This window comes from Chiloscyllium plagiosum, chromosome 16 (genome assembly GCF_004010195.1).
Source record: "Chiloscyllium plagiosum isolate BGI_BamShark_2017 chromosome 16, ASM401019v2, whole genome shotgun sequence".
Lineage (NCBI taxonomy): Eukaryota > Metazoa > Chordata > Chondrichthyes > Orectolobiformes > Hemiscylliidae > Chiloscyllium > Chiloscyllium plagiosum.
The window spans coordinates 62,737,506-62,753,640 of NC_057725.1; the positions used below are offsets into that span (position 1 = coordinate 62,737,506).

Below are 16,135 nucleotides of genomic sequence, written 5' to 3' on the forward strand. Positions count from 1 at the left end.
TATCACCTGTCCAGCCATCTCTACTTATTTAATTAATTTATACAAATTTATGAGTTAAATAATTTCTAGTACTTCCTATGGTCATATTCAACCAACCAACTAATAGTAAACTTTTAATCTATGACATGAGATGCAGTAAATATAAGTGTGAACGCCTTGCCTTAGCAACACATGAGAGACCCTTTTTTATGGTTAGAGGAGGAGGATGGGTGGGATACACTATAAGTGTAGTGTCTTGGGATTCAGCTACTGCCCAAATATATAGCAGTAGTCCTCTGCTCCTCGTTGTGGCCTCTCCTTTGGAATAAAGTTTGTAGGGAATTTTCCCTTTTCCTGATGTTAGTCAGCATCTGTAGCTCCACCTCCAGTCCACTCACTCTGAGCCGAAGGTCCTGCAACTGTAGGTGCTGCCTTAAGACATGTTTGCCCTGGATCACACTCTAGGAGCTTGGATATTCTGCAGTCACCACAGGTCACATTGCCTTCCTGAGCCTGGGCTTCAGTTTATTCTTTACCTATTCTTGTAGCTTTGAACCCCAAGCCTGGCTTCTTCATGAAGCTGGATCCATGAGGTTGGGTCTTAGTTTATTCTTTGCATCCTCTCTTGCTGCTCTGTTTCCACATTGTAGGGAATCTAATCTAATCTAATCTCTTTAAGCTAAATTTCCTCTTAGTTGCATGACTATGTTGCAGGAATTCCTCAGAATAGAGTACTGGGCTCAAGCAATTTCAGCTGTACTCTCAATCATAGTCCCTCCAGAATAAGCTCAGAAGTGGTGATGTTGCTGATGTAAAGCACTATCTGCTGAGACATACAAAAGCAATCCATGACCACAGATAACTATCTGGATAATATTCAGACCTGGGCGGAGAAGTGTCAAATTGCTTACTTGTGACACAAGCAACAATGATTGTCTCCATTAAGAGAAAATCTAGCCATCTCCGTATGACTTTTATCATTGCTGAGTCTCCTACTATCAATAACCTAAAGACTGTCTGGGAGCTAGACCAGCGATACAAACACTGAAGTTATAATTGCAAATGTAGACTAGGAATTCTGCTGCAAGTAACCCATATCATGATTCCCTTAAGCCTATTCGATATCTACAAGTCTGGAGTTTGATAGAATATTTTCTATTTGTCTGGACTGGTGCAGATCCTGCACTCAAGAAGCTTTATACCATTTAAGTCAAAACAACCCCTTGGCACCACGTTTACTTCCTCCACTACCAATAAACAGTGGCAGCAATGTATACCATCAATAAGACGCATTGCAGAAACTCAATTAGGTTTCTTTTATAGCACCTGTCAAACTTCAAACTCTACAACCTAGAAGGAAAAAGGCAGTACATGCATGGGAATACCACCACTAGCAAGTCCCCCATCAAGCTATATACCATCATGATTGGAAATATATCATTGTTCTTTCCCTGTCACTGGATCAAAAATCTGAAACTCCTATCCTAACAACATGGTGGGTGTATCTACATTGCAACAGTTCAAGAAGGTGGCTCAGTATCACTTTCTTCAAGAAAATTAGGGATGGGCAACAAACTGTCCTTGCTAGTGATGTCAAAAATTTAAAAGAAAACTGATTGCTTCGACCACTTTCCATTATAGTAAGTTACACATGTTCAGCATTCCCTGGGTAGGGAAGATTCTTTCGAGTTCCATACTGGATTTCTTGGTGGCTATCTTATGTTGATGGCATCTAATATGCCCTTCCTAACAAATGGTAACATTCCCTATATTCACACTATCAAAACTGTTTCATAATTTTGCCCTTCATTCTTCTTTCTTAAAGAGAAAAGAGGTGCCACGTATCAATCCTTTTAATGATCTATATTCCCCTTTTACCTGGTAGCAATTAATTGTATCTATTCAGATATCCCCTAAGAACTTGGGTTAGGACTGTGTTTAATTGATTTAGACGTGCATCCAATATCAGTAACTGCTATTTTGGATGTTAATGGAACTTAAGGGCAGCCAACAACTGTATTATATTCAGGTTACAGAGAGTGGGTCAACGTTTAAGGTGAAAAGTGCCAGCAAGTGATCCACAACAGAAACACTGATATTTGAATGTCTAGTGAAATTAGGTATTAGGTGAAGTTACTGAATGTATCCTTTCAGTGCACAGTGAGCAATACCTCAAATTATTCTCAGTTTCTGTGAATTGGCCCTGGACTGAATTGTAGATTAGATTAGATTCCCTACAGGCCCTTTGGTCCAACAAGTCCACACCAACCCTCCGATGAGCAACCCACCCAGACCCATCTCCCTCTGACTAATGCGCATAACACTATGGGCAATTTAGCATGGCCAATTTACCTAGCATCTTTGGACTGTGAGAGGAAACCGGAGCACCTGGAGGAAACCCATACAGACACTGGGAGAACATGCAAACTCCACACAGACAGTTGCCTGAGGCTGGAATTGAACCTGGGTCCCTTATGCTGTGAGGCAGCAGTGCTAACCACTGTGGTTATTTCTAGATATTTGCTTCTCCCTAGACCCTATTAATGGTAAATTCATTTGACATTTGGAACTATCAGCTGGAATAATATTAGAATGGAAGATGGAGGCACTTAAAGAGTTTGCCACAGAGGATTTTCAGCATCCATAGCTTTGGAAAGTATTCATTAGTAATCTCTTGACATTATAAATTATGTATTATTTGACAAACAAAATCTGAAAATGCTGGAAATACTCAACAGGTCTGGCATCATTTGTGAAGAGAGAAACAGATTAATTTTCAGATCACTGACCTTTCTTCAGATCAAGGCTCATTGTGTTCTGACCTAATTTAAATTAAGGTTGCAATGGATATTGTTTTCACAACTAGCAGACTAATTATGTGCTGATCGATAATGAGTGGAAGCATCTGCATTTCAGCTATTTTGTAGAATTTGCCAGGTGACAGGATGGGATATTGGGAGGGGAGGGGAGGGGAGGCTGAGATAGCTTGATTATAAATGGGCCAGCACTGAATATTATCTTTAATCTTAAATTGATGCAATGGCTGTACTGAGTTCATTCCAAGGTCTGGTAATATTTATCCACATGGATTGTCGTCAGAGAAAAGTGAACTTTAGAGTCATGCAATGGCTGTTTTTCTGAACTTGTAATCTGATCTAACCATCAGAGGACTTTTGTTCAAATTCCATGATGGCAGCTTGTGAATTTAAGCTCAGTATAACAATTCTGATTACATAAAGATGCTATCAGCGAAAGTGACCACACGATTGTCAGATTGTATTGAAAATTTAAAATTGTAAGTGAGGGAAATCAACTTGATTACTGATCTAGCCTTTATGTGACTATGATTGGATTTCCAATAGCTTTGACTGCCTTGAATTAAAGCATATTGGATTTCAGTTCTTGTCAGTCTGAGAAAAGGAGTCAGTTATTTAGCCATCGATCTGCTGAGGAGGAAAAGGCTCACATTCCCCTGGCCTGTGTGTTCTGCTGCAGGAAAGTAACATCACCACCTCCAGCTTTAAGGAGATGGTGTGTTAGTACCTCATGATAGCAGATCTAATGTACACAAATTCTTTGCTTGGATTAATTGATATGTATGCCCCAGCTGAAAAGGATGGATGCCCTTTGGCAGCTCCCAGCACAGCTGGTGACGTCCAGGTCAGTCATTCTAGACTGTGACTTCATCTGCAACATGGATTTGGCTGGACAATGTGGCAAGTCCAACAGTATCCTGGATGCCATGTCCAAACTTCTAATGAAAGTGGTGAAAGATGCTAAATTGCACAATGTCTTCAGTAAAACTGCAGATAGATGCAGCATGGATGCATCTGGCCGAGCTGTCTGTTCCAGGACAATCTTACTGTTGGTGTCCTTTTTTTGTTGTATATAACCACTTGTTAAGTCTATTAGTCTGGATGCAGGCAGAAGAGGGATTATAGTTCCAAGTAATGGAGGCACTCAGATTACAGCCTCCCTGTACATGAACAATGCCACCATCTTCTGCTTAAATTTGCTGTTAGTGTGCACATTGTTGACTGTAAGAAACTACAGAGAATTGCAAGCCAACCTTCCATCCGTTGACTCTGTCGATACTTCTCACTGCCTTGGAAAGGCAGCCAACATCTTTAAAGACCTCTCCCGCCCTGGTTACAATCTCTTCCAGTGTTTTCTGATGGACAGAAGATACAAAAGTTTAGCACACAAACCAACAGATTCTAGATGCGGAGGAGCTGGTGTTGGACTGGGGTGGACAAAGTTAAGAATCACATAACACCAGGTTATAGTCCAGCAGGTTTATTTGGAGGCACTAGCTAGTGTTAACGCACTAGCATTTTTATTCTTCTGGTTGGATGTCTCCGATTTTAAATTTAATGCTGATCTCGCTCTTTGTGCACCTTCTCTGCAGCCCTAACATTGTATTTCTCGTTCTGTTCTATTATCCCTATGCACTTTGTACGGTATAATCTTCCTGTACTGCAAGCAAAACAAAACTTTTCACTGTACCTAGGTACATGTGACAATTGTAAATCAAATCATCAAATCAATTCAAGGTCGAAGACTTCATGCTGAGGGATGGATTAAAGGTTGAGTCAATCACTGCTGAGCCACAATGAGGAAAGATCACTGCCTGAGGCCTTTCAGCCACAGTACACTGAGGGGCTGGAAACTGTAAAACCCTCTCAGACTGTCTGCTGTACAAGGAACATACACTATGCCTTCTCTGTATTTCAAATAGGAATTCTTTTGCCCTCCACTATATACTGGCATGGAATTTAATTTGTAAATATTAAAAGAATACAGTCATATTGAGTGCAATATATTGTTTGGGGACAGGTTGCATTATATTGAAAACTCCTTAATTTTGAAGTTGTACTTATTTGTGATGTAGCTTTGTAAAAATCATGAATATAATATATCTTTGGAATACAAAATTCAACCTCTGATTTGTCCTGCTTTTCAGCTGGACAATTCATTTATCCCTCTTTGCCCCATATGTTTTGATAATCTTTTGGCAATAGACATTTATCTATTGCAGTCTTGAAAATTACAATGGACCCAACACTTGCAGTTTTTTGGGGGGAGATATTTCTAGAACTCCCTAAGATTGTGTGAAAAATTGCTTCCAAATTTCACTTCCGAACAGTCTAACTTAATTTCCTGAAGGAAATAACTGAGGTGATTGTAGAAGCATTGATGGTGATCTTTCAGGAATCCCTGGAGTCAGGGAAGGGCCAGAGGGCTGGAAAATGGCTAATGTAACACCCCGATTAAGAAAGGAGGCAGAAGCAGGAAAAAATAGGCCGCTTAGTCTGACTTCAGTCTTTGATAAGATTTTCAAATCCCGTATTAAGGATGACATTGTGGACTATTTGAAATTGCATGGTAAAAAGGGCAGAGACATCACAGTTTCATCAAGGGGAGGTCATGCCTGACAAATCTGTTAGAATTCTTTGATAAGGGAACGAGCAAGTTAGACAAAGGAGACCCAGTGGACATGATCTATTTGGATTTCCAAAAGGCCTTTCACAAAGTGTCATACAGGAGGCTGCTAAATAAGATGAGAGCCCATGGTGTTAGGGACAAGGTACTGACATGGATAGAGGATTGGCTGACTGCCAGAAAACAGAAAATAGGGATAAAGAGGTTGTAAATGGTGAGTAGAGAAGTTCTGCAAGTGTTAGATTTTGGACCACAACCACACCTCACAGCGCCAGGAACCCAGGTCCAATTCCAGCCTTGGGTGACTGTCTTGGGTGACTGTCTGTATGGAGTTTGCACATTCTCCCTGTGTCTGCTTGGGTTTCTTCTCACAGTGTTGAAAAGTGTGGTGCTGGAAAAGCGCAGCTGGCCAGGCAGCATTCGAGGAGTAGGAGAATCGACGTTTCAGGCATAAGCCCTTCTTCATGAAGGGCTTATGCCCAAAATGTTGATTCTCCTGCTCCTCGGATGCTGCCTGGCCTGCTGCGCTTTTCCAGCACCACACTTTTCAACACTGGTCTCAAGCATCTGCATTCCTCACTTTCTCCTAGTTTCCTCTCACAGTCCAAAGTTGTGCAGGCCAGGTGAATTGGCTATTCTAAATTGCCCATAGTGTTAGGTGCATTAGTCAGAGGAAAATGGGTCTGGGTGGGTTACTCTTCAGAGGGGCGGTGTGGATTTGTTGAACCGAAGGGCCTGTTTCCACACTGTAGGGAATCTAATCTAATCTATTCACATTATACATTAATGATCAGGACAAAGGAACTGAGGGCATTGTTGCTAAGTTTGCAGATGACACAGTGATAGGTGGAGAGAATGATGGTGTTAAGTAGATGGAAAGGCTGCAGAAGGACTTGGCCAGGCTAGGAGAGTGGGCAAAGAAGAGGCAGATGGAATATAATGTGGAACAGTGTGAGGTTATGAACTTCTATAGGAAGAATAAAGGCGCAGACTATTTTCTGTACAGGGAAGGCTTCAGAAATCTGAAGCATACTGGGACTTAGGGAGTCTTAGTTCAGGATTCTCTTCAGGTAAACATAAAGGATCAGTTTGCAGTTAGGAAGGCAGATGCAGTGTTGGCATTCATTTTAAGAGTGCTATAATATAAGAGCAGAGACATACTGCTGAGGCTGTGTAAGGCTCTGGTCAGACAGCATTTGGAATATTGTGAGCAGTTTCCAAGAAAGGTTGTGTTGACCTTGGAGAGGGTCCAGAGGAGGGTCATAAGAATGGTCCTGGGACTGAAAAGCTTGTCATATGAGGATTGTTTGAGGACTCAGAGTCATACTTGATGAAGTTTAGAAGGATGAGAGGGTGTCTGATTGAAACAGTACAGAATATTGAGAGGGCTGGATAGAGGGGACATAGAGAGGATATTTCCACTAGTAGGAGAGACTAGGATCCAAGGGCACAGCCTCAGTGTGAAGGGGTGACCCTTTAGAACTGAGAAGGGGAGGAATTTCTTCAGCCAGAAGTTGGTGACTCATCACTGCAGAGACTGTGAAGCCCAAGTCATTGAATCTGTTTGAAACTGAGATAGGTAGCTAGTTCTTGTTTGGCAAGGGGATGAAGTAGGCAGGAGAATGGGGTTGAGAAATATATCAGCCATGATTGAATGGTGGACCAGACTTGACGGGCCAAATGGCCTAGTTCTGCTCTTCTATCGTGTGGTTTTATAGTCATACATTGCACTCTCTTGTGGATTTCTTACCAATGAAAATGATTTCTCTCACTCTTATATTCAGCAGCTGTAGATCTCTAACAGCTTTTGTTTTACTTGTTCGTTACCTAACTTAGAATACAAGTAATCACTCAGAATTAACAGAAATGTTAACAATTCTGCAATTTTGTTTTTCTGTTTCACAGGTTATACTTTAATTAATGAAGACTGTCCAGGGGCCGAGTGGAATATCATGTGTCGAGATTGTTGTGAAACGGATCAGATTGAATGTGTTTGTCCTGGGAAGGATGAGGTTGTGGGATATTCTGTCCCATGCTGCCGGAATGAGGAAGATGAATGCGACTCTTGTTTGATACACCCAGGTATACTGAGTTCCCAAATGGAATGGCAGTGAATGCCCAAATGTAGTATGCTTTATTACCCATTTACGTTGCCAGTGTAATGATGTAATTTTCTTCTCCAGCAGATACCTACTGAGTAAGCAGACAAACTAAGAGTGAACTAGGAGAGCAAACTGACCTTTGCCCTTTCCTATAGTGGTGACCTCATGTCTTGCTTTCTGACTCTCCACAGGATGTTTGAATATTTTCTAATCAACCTGCTGAGAGATGTTATGACACATCCCTGGAGCAGGTTAGACTTGAACCCAAGGCACCAATTGAATGTTTAAAATAATGAGATCATTAAATATGGAATTAAAGACGCAAATAATATAATCCAACAACCCAAAGCACTACATCGCCTACCCACTGCCAGCATAATGATTACAAGTTCAAAAACAAATCTTTCTTTATGGAATTAAAGTGAACACTTTAGGTTAATACATTTGGCCTTAATGGCCTTAATATCTCTATTTAGAGTCATAGAGATATACAGCTCAAGAACAGACCAAACAGTCCAATTTGTCCATGCTGATCAGATATCCTAAATAAATCTAGTGCCATTTGCCAGCATCTGGCCCATATCCCTCGCAACCCTTTCTATTCATATACCATACCCATCCAGTTGTCGTTGTACCAGCCTCCACCACTTCCTCTGGCAGCTCATTCCATACGCTCACCACTCTCTGCATGAAAAAGTTGCCCCTTAGATCCCTTAAATCTTTCCCCTCTCACCTTTAACCTATGACATCTAGTTTTTGGACTCCCCGACTCCAGGGAAAAGACCTTGTCTATTTACCCTATCCATGCTCCTCATGATTTTATAAACCTCTATAAGGTCACTCCTCAGCCTCCACTGCTCCAGGGAAAATAGCCTCAGTCTATTCAGCCTCTCCTTACAGATCAAAGCCTCCAACTCTGGCAACATCTTTGTAAATATTTTCTGAACCCTTACAAGTTTCACAATATCCTTCCACATTCAGCGACATGATCGACAAACAAATCAACAGGATGCTTATGGGATAACCAATATCAGGACTTAGAGCAGAAGCAGTTATGCAGAGGTTAGAACGAACAGCCCTTCCCATGATCCAGCCTAAGCTTTGGTTCTGCTATGTGGATGACACCTTTATCATCATGAAATGTGACAAACTAGAAGAAACCCACAATTGCATAAACAACATCCTTACCGGTATCAAGTTCGCCAAAGAGGAAAAGACCAATAACTGACTTCCCTTCGTGGACGTCATGGTAGACCGAAAAGCCAATGGAGAACTGCAGACCAGCATTTATAAGAAAGCCACACACACTGACCAGTTACTCAACTACAGAAGCAACTATCCCAACACCCACAAATGGAGTTGCATCAAGACACTATTCAAATGAGCCACAACACACTGCAGCCCCCTGGAACTATGAGAAGCCAAGGAGAAACACCTGTGCAATGTACCCAGGAATAACGGTTAACCAATAAGCATAGTCCACCGATTCCTGCACAGCAAACCAAAACCAGAAGACACAACATGCCCAGAGACTCTAGTTGCCCTACCATACATCAAAGACATTTCAGAGATGACCACCAGACTACTTTGGCCCCTAAGCATCATGGTAGCCCACAAACATACTACCACACTAAAATACCTACTGATGAATTTAAAGAACCCTGTATCCACAGCCAGCAGGACGAACATAATATACAAAATACCCTGCAAAGACTGCAACAACGTTACACAGGACAAACCGACAGGAAACCAGCCACCAGGATACATGGGCATCAACTAGCCACCAAAAGACACCAACTATCAATAGTATCCGTACACAAAGAGGGATTCCAGTTCGATTGGGACCATGCATCCATCCTGGGACAGGCCAAACAAAAATATGCACGGGGATTCCTAGAGGCCTGGTATTCAAACCAGTACTCCATATTCAAACATAGAGATTTGGACCCCATTTTCCAGCCTGTCAGAAACAGAACGAGAAATGATATCACTCACAATAACAAAGCAAGACACATAAATAGCAAGTGGGACAGAACACTAACCCTTCACTGGAGGTTCACTGATTATGTTACCTAGCATGGTGATGAAACATCTGAAAACAAACCTAACAGCTCAGTGAGCAAACTGGTAACCTGATCCACAACCTGAGCTTCAAATCTTCTCCAAGATCTCAAACATCCTTCCTGTAGCAGGGAGACCAGAATTGCACACAGTATGCCAGTATTGGCCAAACCAATGTTCTGATCAGCCACAACATGACCTCCCAACTCCTGTATTCAATGCACTGACCAATAAAGGCAAACATACCAAATGTCTCGTGACTCCATTTTCAAGGAACTATGAACCTGTACTCTAAGGTCTCTTTGTTCAGCAACACTCCCCAGGGCCTTACCATTAACTGTATAAGTCCTGCTCTGATTTGCCAAAATGTAGCACCTCACATTTATCTAAATTAAACTCCAAGAAACAATCACTGAGTTATGTTTCCTTTTACTTTATTACTTATTTCCTACACTTCATTAATTCCTTATGAAAATCCCGTAGGTAAAGCAGTAAAATTGGGCAAAATTGTTTGCATTGTCAAATAGCCCGCGGTGTGCACTGTCTAGATTTGAATGGCCAGTTGGATGAGATCATGGTGACCAGCCATGATCACATAATGACAAAGAATTGACTGAAAGTAGAAAATGCTGAAGAAACTCTATACATTTGGTAGCATCACTGTATCTCCACAGATATTTTTGCAAATGATGCGAGGATTATATGCATACATAAAGATTTGTGCTCGTATACCACTCGGTCTCTCTGTTCCTACACCTGCTTTAGAATTTCATTCTTTATTGTTTCTTGTTTTTCCTCATCTTTTTCTCATATCACTTCACATTTGTTCACATATAATTTTATTAATTTTATCCTTCACTCGTCTGCCCATTCAGCCAGCCAATGTCCTCTTGAAGTTTGTCACTAGGCTTTCACTATTAAGAAGTCTATCACCATTGTCCTTATGATGACAGCAGGAAACAAAATCTTCCTTCCGTAAAGCAGTAACATTTGATCATATCTATAGTGTTTCTTCTAGATACCTCATTCATTCTGAGTCCCATACTTCTATCATGTAAAGTACCTCTACCAAATTATCCTGTAATCCCCACTTCTGAATTTTCAAGCATTTTTTTGTTTGTACTTCCTCTTATCAGATGACATCTGCTTTGTGCTCTATCTATTGCCTCAATATCTCTACGATAAAGCAGAGCCCAAAGATGGATACAGGACTCTCAACTGCCATCTTGCTAAGATCTTATTTGGATTGCTCCACTGATTTGAATATAGAGATCTTCAGGTGAGATGAGAGTTGATGAAAAATGCTTGGAAATTTGAAATATTTTGATTTTGTTGCAGGCTGCATCATCTTTGACAACTGTAAGGGATGTAACAACGGATCATGGGGAACGTTGGATGATTTCTACATCAAAGGACTTTATTGCTCAGAGTGCCATGCTGGCTGGTCAGGGGGAGACTGTATGAGTAAGTATTGTCAAGGGGCTTGAATTTCTGTAATCCTTCAACGATCATCTGTCTCGATGGCATCCTATGTAAAGGAACAGAGCTACGCCCGTAACTGATTGAAAGACCTCACTGAGATTGAACAAAGCAGACATTTATTTATGTGGAACTTTATCAAGATCTTTGATATCACTTAATGTGACTTACATGAATTACCTTGAAGGGCTGTCACAGTTAGGGCAGACATTTGCACAGAACAAAGCTGCGCATCTGGTACAGGGCAAAATAGTAATAAACCAAGACACCAGCAATACTAAGCAATTCAGGCAGCATTTGTTGAGAGAGTAACAGAGTTACCTGTGCTTGATCAAATTTAATGGCCTCAGTAGTTGGCCTGTCATCTGCTGGAGAGCCAGTGGCAGCCCTATTGCAGCATTTTCCAGGAACCTTGTTGGAATTAGATGCTGGTTGTTTACGATCAGGGTTCCCATCTTTACTGGGCTCATGTTCCTGCCAGATCTCCTGGAGCAAGGTGGATATTCTGCCCCAGCTACCACCCAACTGGTAGTATTCCAGTTCTGGTAGCATCACTGGGAGTGTGACTTCTGCCCAATCTTGCACTGCGGCCATGAACGGATTGTTGTTAAAGCTTGTAGATGAAGACGTGTAGGGCAAGATTGTTGGGCCCTGATTACTGAAGATGAAACAAAGTTAAAAATCATGCAATGCTAAGTAATAGTCCAATAGGTTTATTTGGAAGCACTAGCTTTCGGAGTACTGCTCCTTCATCAGTTTGACTTCACCTGATGAAGGAGCAGCGCTCCAAAAGCTAGTGCTTCCAAATCAACCTGTTGGATTTTAACCTAGTGTTGTGTGATTTTTAACTTTGGCCACCCCAATCCAACACTGGCTCCTCCACATAATGAAGATGAAACAGATCTTAAACAAGTACAGAATCAGGGAAAAGGTGTGGGGAAGAAAAAATCAAAGATCTTTGATAGCATGGAGCGTAAATATGTTTCATTGATGTCCAGCTGGCTGATCTCGTCACAATCACTACAACTGGAAAATCTCAGCAGGTCTGGGAGCATCTGTGGAGAGAAAGCAGAGTTTATGTCTTGGGTCTAGTGATCCCTCGTCAGAATGCTGCTGCCAGACCTGCTGAGTTTTTCCAACAATTTCTGTGATTACAATGAAATAGATTTTCATCCTCACTGCATAGATAATGTGTCAAGATGAGAGTGGTGCTGGAAAAGCACAGCAGGTCAGGCAGCATCCGAGGAGCACCACTCTCATCTTGACTCTAATCTCCAGCATCTGCAGTACTCACCTACACATAGATAATGTGGTCAGCTGACCAGCAGCAGACATGCTGATAAGATTGTAAGAGCTACAATCAAGTGTGCTGGGAATTTTGGATAAGCGAGCTTAGACTCTGACGTCAGCTAAACATCAGTCAGGACATGTTGTGAGCTGTTCTGTAAGCTGTGACCTGCAGTTTCCTGTGTTGACCAAATAAGGCAGATGTCATGGTGATCTACTAGATATCATGACACCACTATTACCTTATATGGAGAGTAAATTGTAAACATTTGGGAATTGTTTACCAGTAAATTCCATTGGCTAGGATGAAACAGTGATCAGGATTTGAAAAATTCATTAACTGAGTGCCAGAGACCTTTCAGGAGACTGAGCACATTTTTCGAATAAAAGTTATCAGAACAAAATAATTTTTCTCTGAAGAATCCTCCAGACCATATTGGAAAAGCACATCCCTGAAGTTACTTTCAGAGAAGACAGGGAGTTGTACAGAAAACCAAGTTGGCCACTTCACTTGAATCAGGGTAGTATTTGATTCAAGCCAAACTTATAGAGATGAAGTAGGGTAGGGTTTAATGTGTATTAAGATAAAGTGCAGTTAAATGAAATGAGTTAAAGTTGAAGTTAGATGAAATAAGAAATAAAAGTTGCAATGCATGTCTTTTATATTGGGTATTGATCCTTAAAGAATTAAAATAAAGAAGGGCTTGTTTAATTAAGTTCTGAGTCAGTTCTCTGCCTTTTGTCTGTCACATAAGGGAAGAATACCTAAGTGAAAGTTTTGAGTACTCCTTTTCAGGCAATGGTAATAATATGGATGAGTGAAACAGTTGCCCATTTGCTTCATTTTCATTCCATTGACTTTAATAGCAGGTTCTGTAATGATTGGTAGTTCTCTCTACAATTATCATTCAAGCAGTGATCATAAAAATTTGTGGAATAGTAGCAGCCTGTTTATTGAATTATAGAAATCTCACTCTCATTCTTGTGGATCCAGTTCTGGGATGTTAACATCTAGTCATAGAGTCATAGAGATGTACAGCACAGAAACAGGCCCTTTGGTCCAATTCTTCCATGCCGACGACATACCCAAAACCAATCTAGTTCCATTTGCCAATACAATATGGGAGGCAAAGAAAAGCTTTCTTTTGCCTGGGGGCGATACATTGGCTCAGTGGTTAGCACTGCTACTTCACAGCACCAGCGACCCAGGTTTGATTCCAGTCTTGAGCAACTATGTGGAGTTAACACGTTCTGCCGGTGTCTACGTGGGTTTCCCCAGGTGCTTCAGTTTCCGCCCACAATCCAAAAATGTGTAGGTCTGGTGATTGGCCATACTAAATTGCCCATTGTCTCCAAGGGTCTGTAGGCCAGATGGAGTAGCCATGAGAAATGCAAAATTACTGGGATAGGGCAAGGGTGTGGGTCTGGGTGGGATGCTGTTTGGAGGGTCGGTGTGGACTTGATGAGCAGAATGGCTTGCTTCCACACTGGAGGGAGTCTATGATTTATTGAATCACAGCAGAGAGCGGCGCGAGCTGGGTGGAAGTGAAGTTGGAGCGCAGAGCTGGTCAGGAAGGTAAGTGATTGATATTTAAGAACTTACCTCGATGCCAACGGTCTTTTCACAGCAGAGAGCGGCGCGAGCTAGGCGGAAGTGAAGTTGGAGCGCAGAGCTGGTCGGGAAGGTAAGTGATTGATATTTGAGTGGGTGTGTTCTAGAACCCCAGGCCCTATAAAGTAGGGCCTCCCTCCCATCCTCTTCCTCTAACCTAACTTTAAAGTCCACAGGTAAGCTACTCAGTGTTCTTGTTTTGGAGAGTAAGTGTAGAGTAATAGCAGCGCAGGCAGTGGAATGTTCCTCCTGCAGGATGTTTGAGGTAGGGGTGACCACCGATGCTCCTGCCGACTTCATCTGCAGGAAATGCAGTCAGCTCCTGCTCCTCATAGAATGCGTTAGGGAACTGGAACTGGAGTTGGATGAATTGAGGATTATTCGAGAGGCTGAGAGGGTGATAGATAGAAGCTACAGGGACATAGTTACGCCAGAGAACAGAGGTAGCTGGGTAACAGTTAGAGGTGGGAAGGGGAGGAAGCAGGCAGTGCAGGGATCCCCTGTGGTCGTTCCCCTCAACAATAAGTATACCGCTTTAGATACTGTTGGGAGGGGAAGGCCTAGCAGGGGTAAGCTGCAGTGATCGGGTCTCTGGCACGAGGTCCGGCTCTGAGGCTCAGAAGGGAAAGGGGGAGAGGAGGAGAGCGCTAGTTATTGGAGACTCTATAGTTAGAGGGAGGGACAGGCGGTTCTTTGGACATGGGCGAGACTCTTGGATGGTTTGTTGCCTCCCGGGTGCCAGGGTCCGAGACGTCTCGGACCGTGTCTTCAGAATCCTTAAGGGGGAGGGTGTGCAGCCAGAAGTCGTGGTGCACGTTGGCACCAACGACATAGGTAGGAAGAGGGGTCGGGAGGTCATTCAGGAGCTCAGAGTTAGGCTGGAAGCTAAAAGCTAGGACAGACAGAGTCGTCATCTCTGGGTTGTTGCCGGTGCCACGTGACAGTGAGGCAAGGAATAGGGAGAGAGTGCAGTTGAACATGTGGCTGCAAGGATGGTGTAGGAGGGAGGGCTTCAGGTATTTGGACAATTGGACTGCATTCTGGGGAAGGTGGGACCTGTACAAGCAGGACGGGTTGCACCTGAACCAGAAGGGCACCAATATCCTGGGAAGTAGGTTTGCTAGCACTCTTTGGGGGGGTTTAAACTAATTTGGCAGGGGGATGGGATCCGGACTTGTAGTCCAGCAAGTAGAGTAGCTGTTTCTCAGGATGTCCAAGAATGTAGGGAGACTGTGGAGAAGGTAGCACTGACAGGGAATACTTACGGACACAGAGATGGGTTCAAGTGCGTATACTTCAACGCAAGGAGTATCAGAAACAAGGTGGGTGAACTTAAGGCGTGGAGCGGTACCTGGGACTACGATGTTGTGGCCATCACGGAAACGTGGATAGAAGAGGGACAGGAATGGTTGTTGGAGGTTCCTGGTTACAGATGTTTCAGTAAGATTAGGGAGGGTGGGAAAAAAGGAGGGGGGGTGGCATTGCTAATTAGAAATGGTATAACGGCTGCAGAAAGGAAGTTTGAGGGGGATCTGCCTCTGGAGGTAGTATGGGCTGAAGTCAGAAATAAGAAAGGTGCAGTCACCTTGTTGGGTGTTTACTATAAGCCCCCCAATAGCAGCAGAGATGTGGAGAAACAGATGGGGAAACAGATTTTGGAAAGGTGCAGAAGCCACAGGATAGTAGTCATGGGCGATTTCAACTTCCCAAATATTGATTGGAAGCTCTTTAGATCAAGTAGATTGGATGCGGCGGTGCTTGTGCAGTGTGTCCAGGAAGCTTTTCTAACGCAGTATGTAGATTGTACAACCAGAGGGGAGGGCATATTGGATTTGATACTCGGTAATGAACCGGGACAAGTGGTGGGCGTGTTAGTGGGTGAACATTTTGGTGATGGTGACCACAATTCTGTGACTTTCACCTTGGTGATGGAGAGAGATAGGTGCGCACAACAAGGTAGATTTTATAATTGGGGGAAGGGAAATTACGATGCTGTAAGGCACGATTTGAGGAGCATACGTTGGGAGCATAGGCTGACAGGGAAGGATGTGGTGGAAATGTGGAACTTGTACAAAGAGCAGATACGACGTGTCCATGATATGCATGTACCTATCAGGCAGGAAAGAAATGGTCGTGTGAGGGAACCTTGGTTGACAAGGGAGGTTGAATGTCT

At 42.7% G+C, this 16,135-nt stretch overlaps 1 protein-coding gene across 1 annotated transcript in view; it reads left to right on the forward strand.

Annotated features, from left to right (window-relative positions):
* Positions 1–16,135, forward strand: part of pamr1b (peptidase domain containing associated with muscle regeneration 1b) — a 151,957-nt gene that overhangs the window by 13,325 nt on the left and 122,497 nt on the right. Inside the window, exons 2-3 of the mRNA XM_043706264.1 lie at positions 7,327–7,503; positions 10,923–11,048. Coding sequence (XP_043562199.1) covers positions 7,327–7,503; positions 10,923–11,048 — 303 coding nt within the window. The remainder of the gene's footprint in view (positions 1–7,326; positions 7,504–10,922; positions 11,049–16,135) is intronic.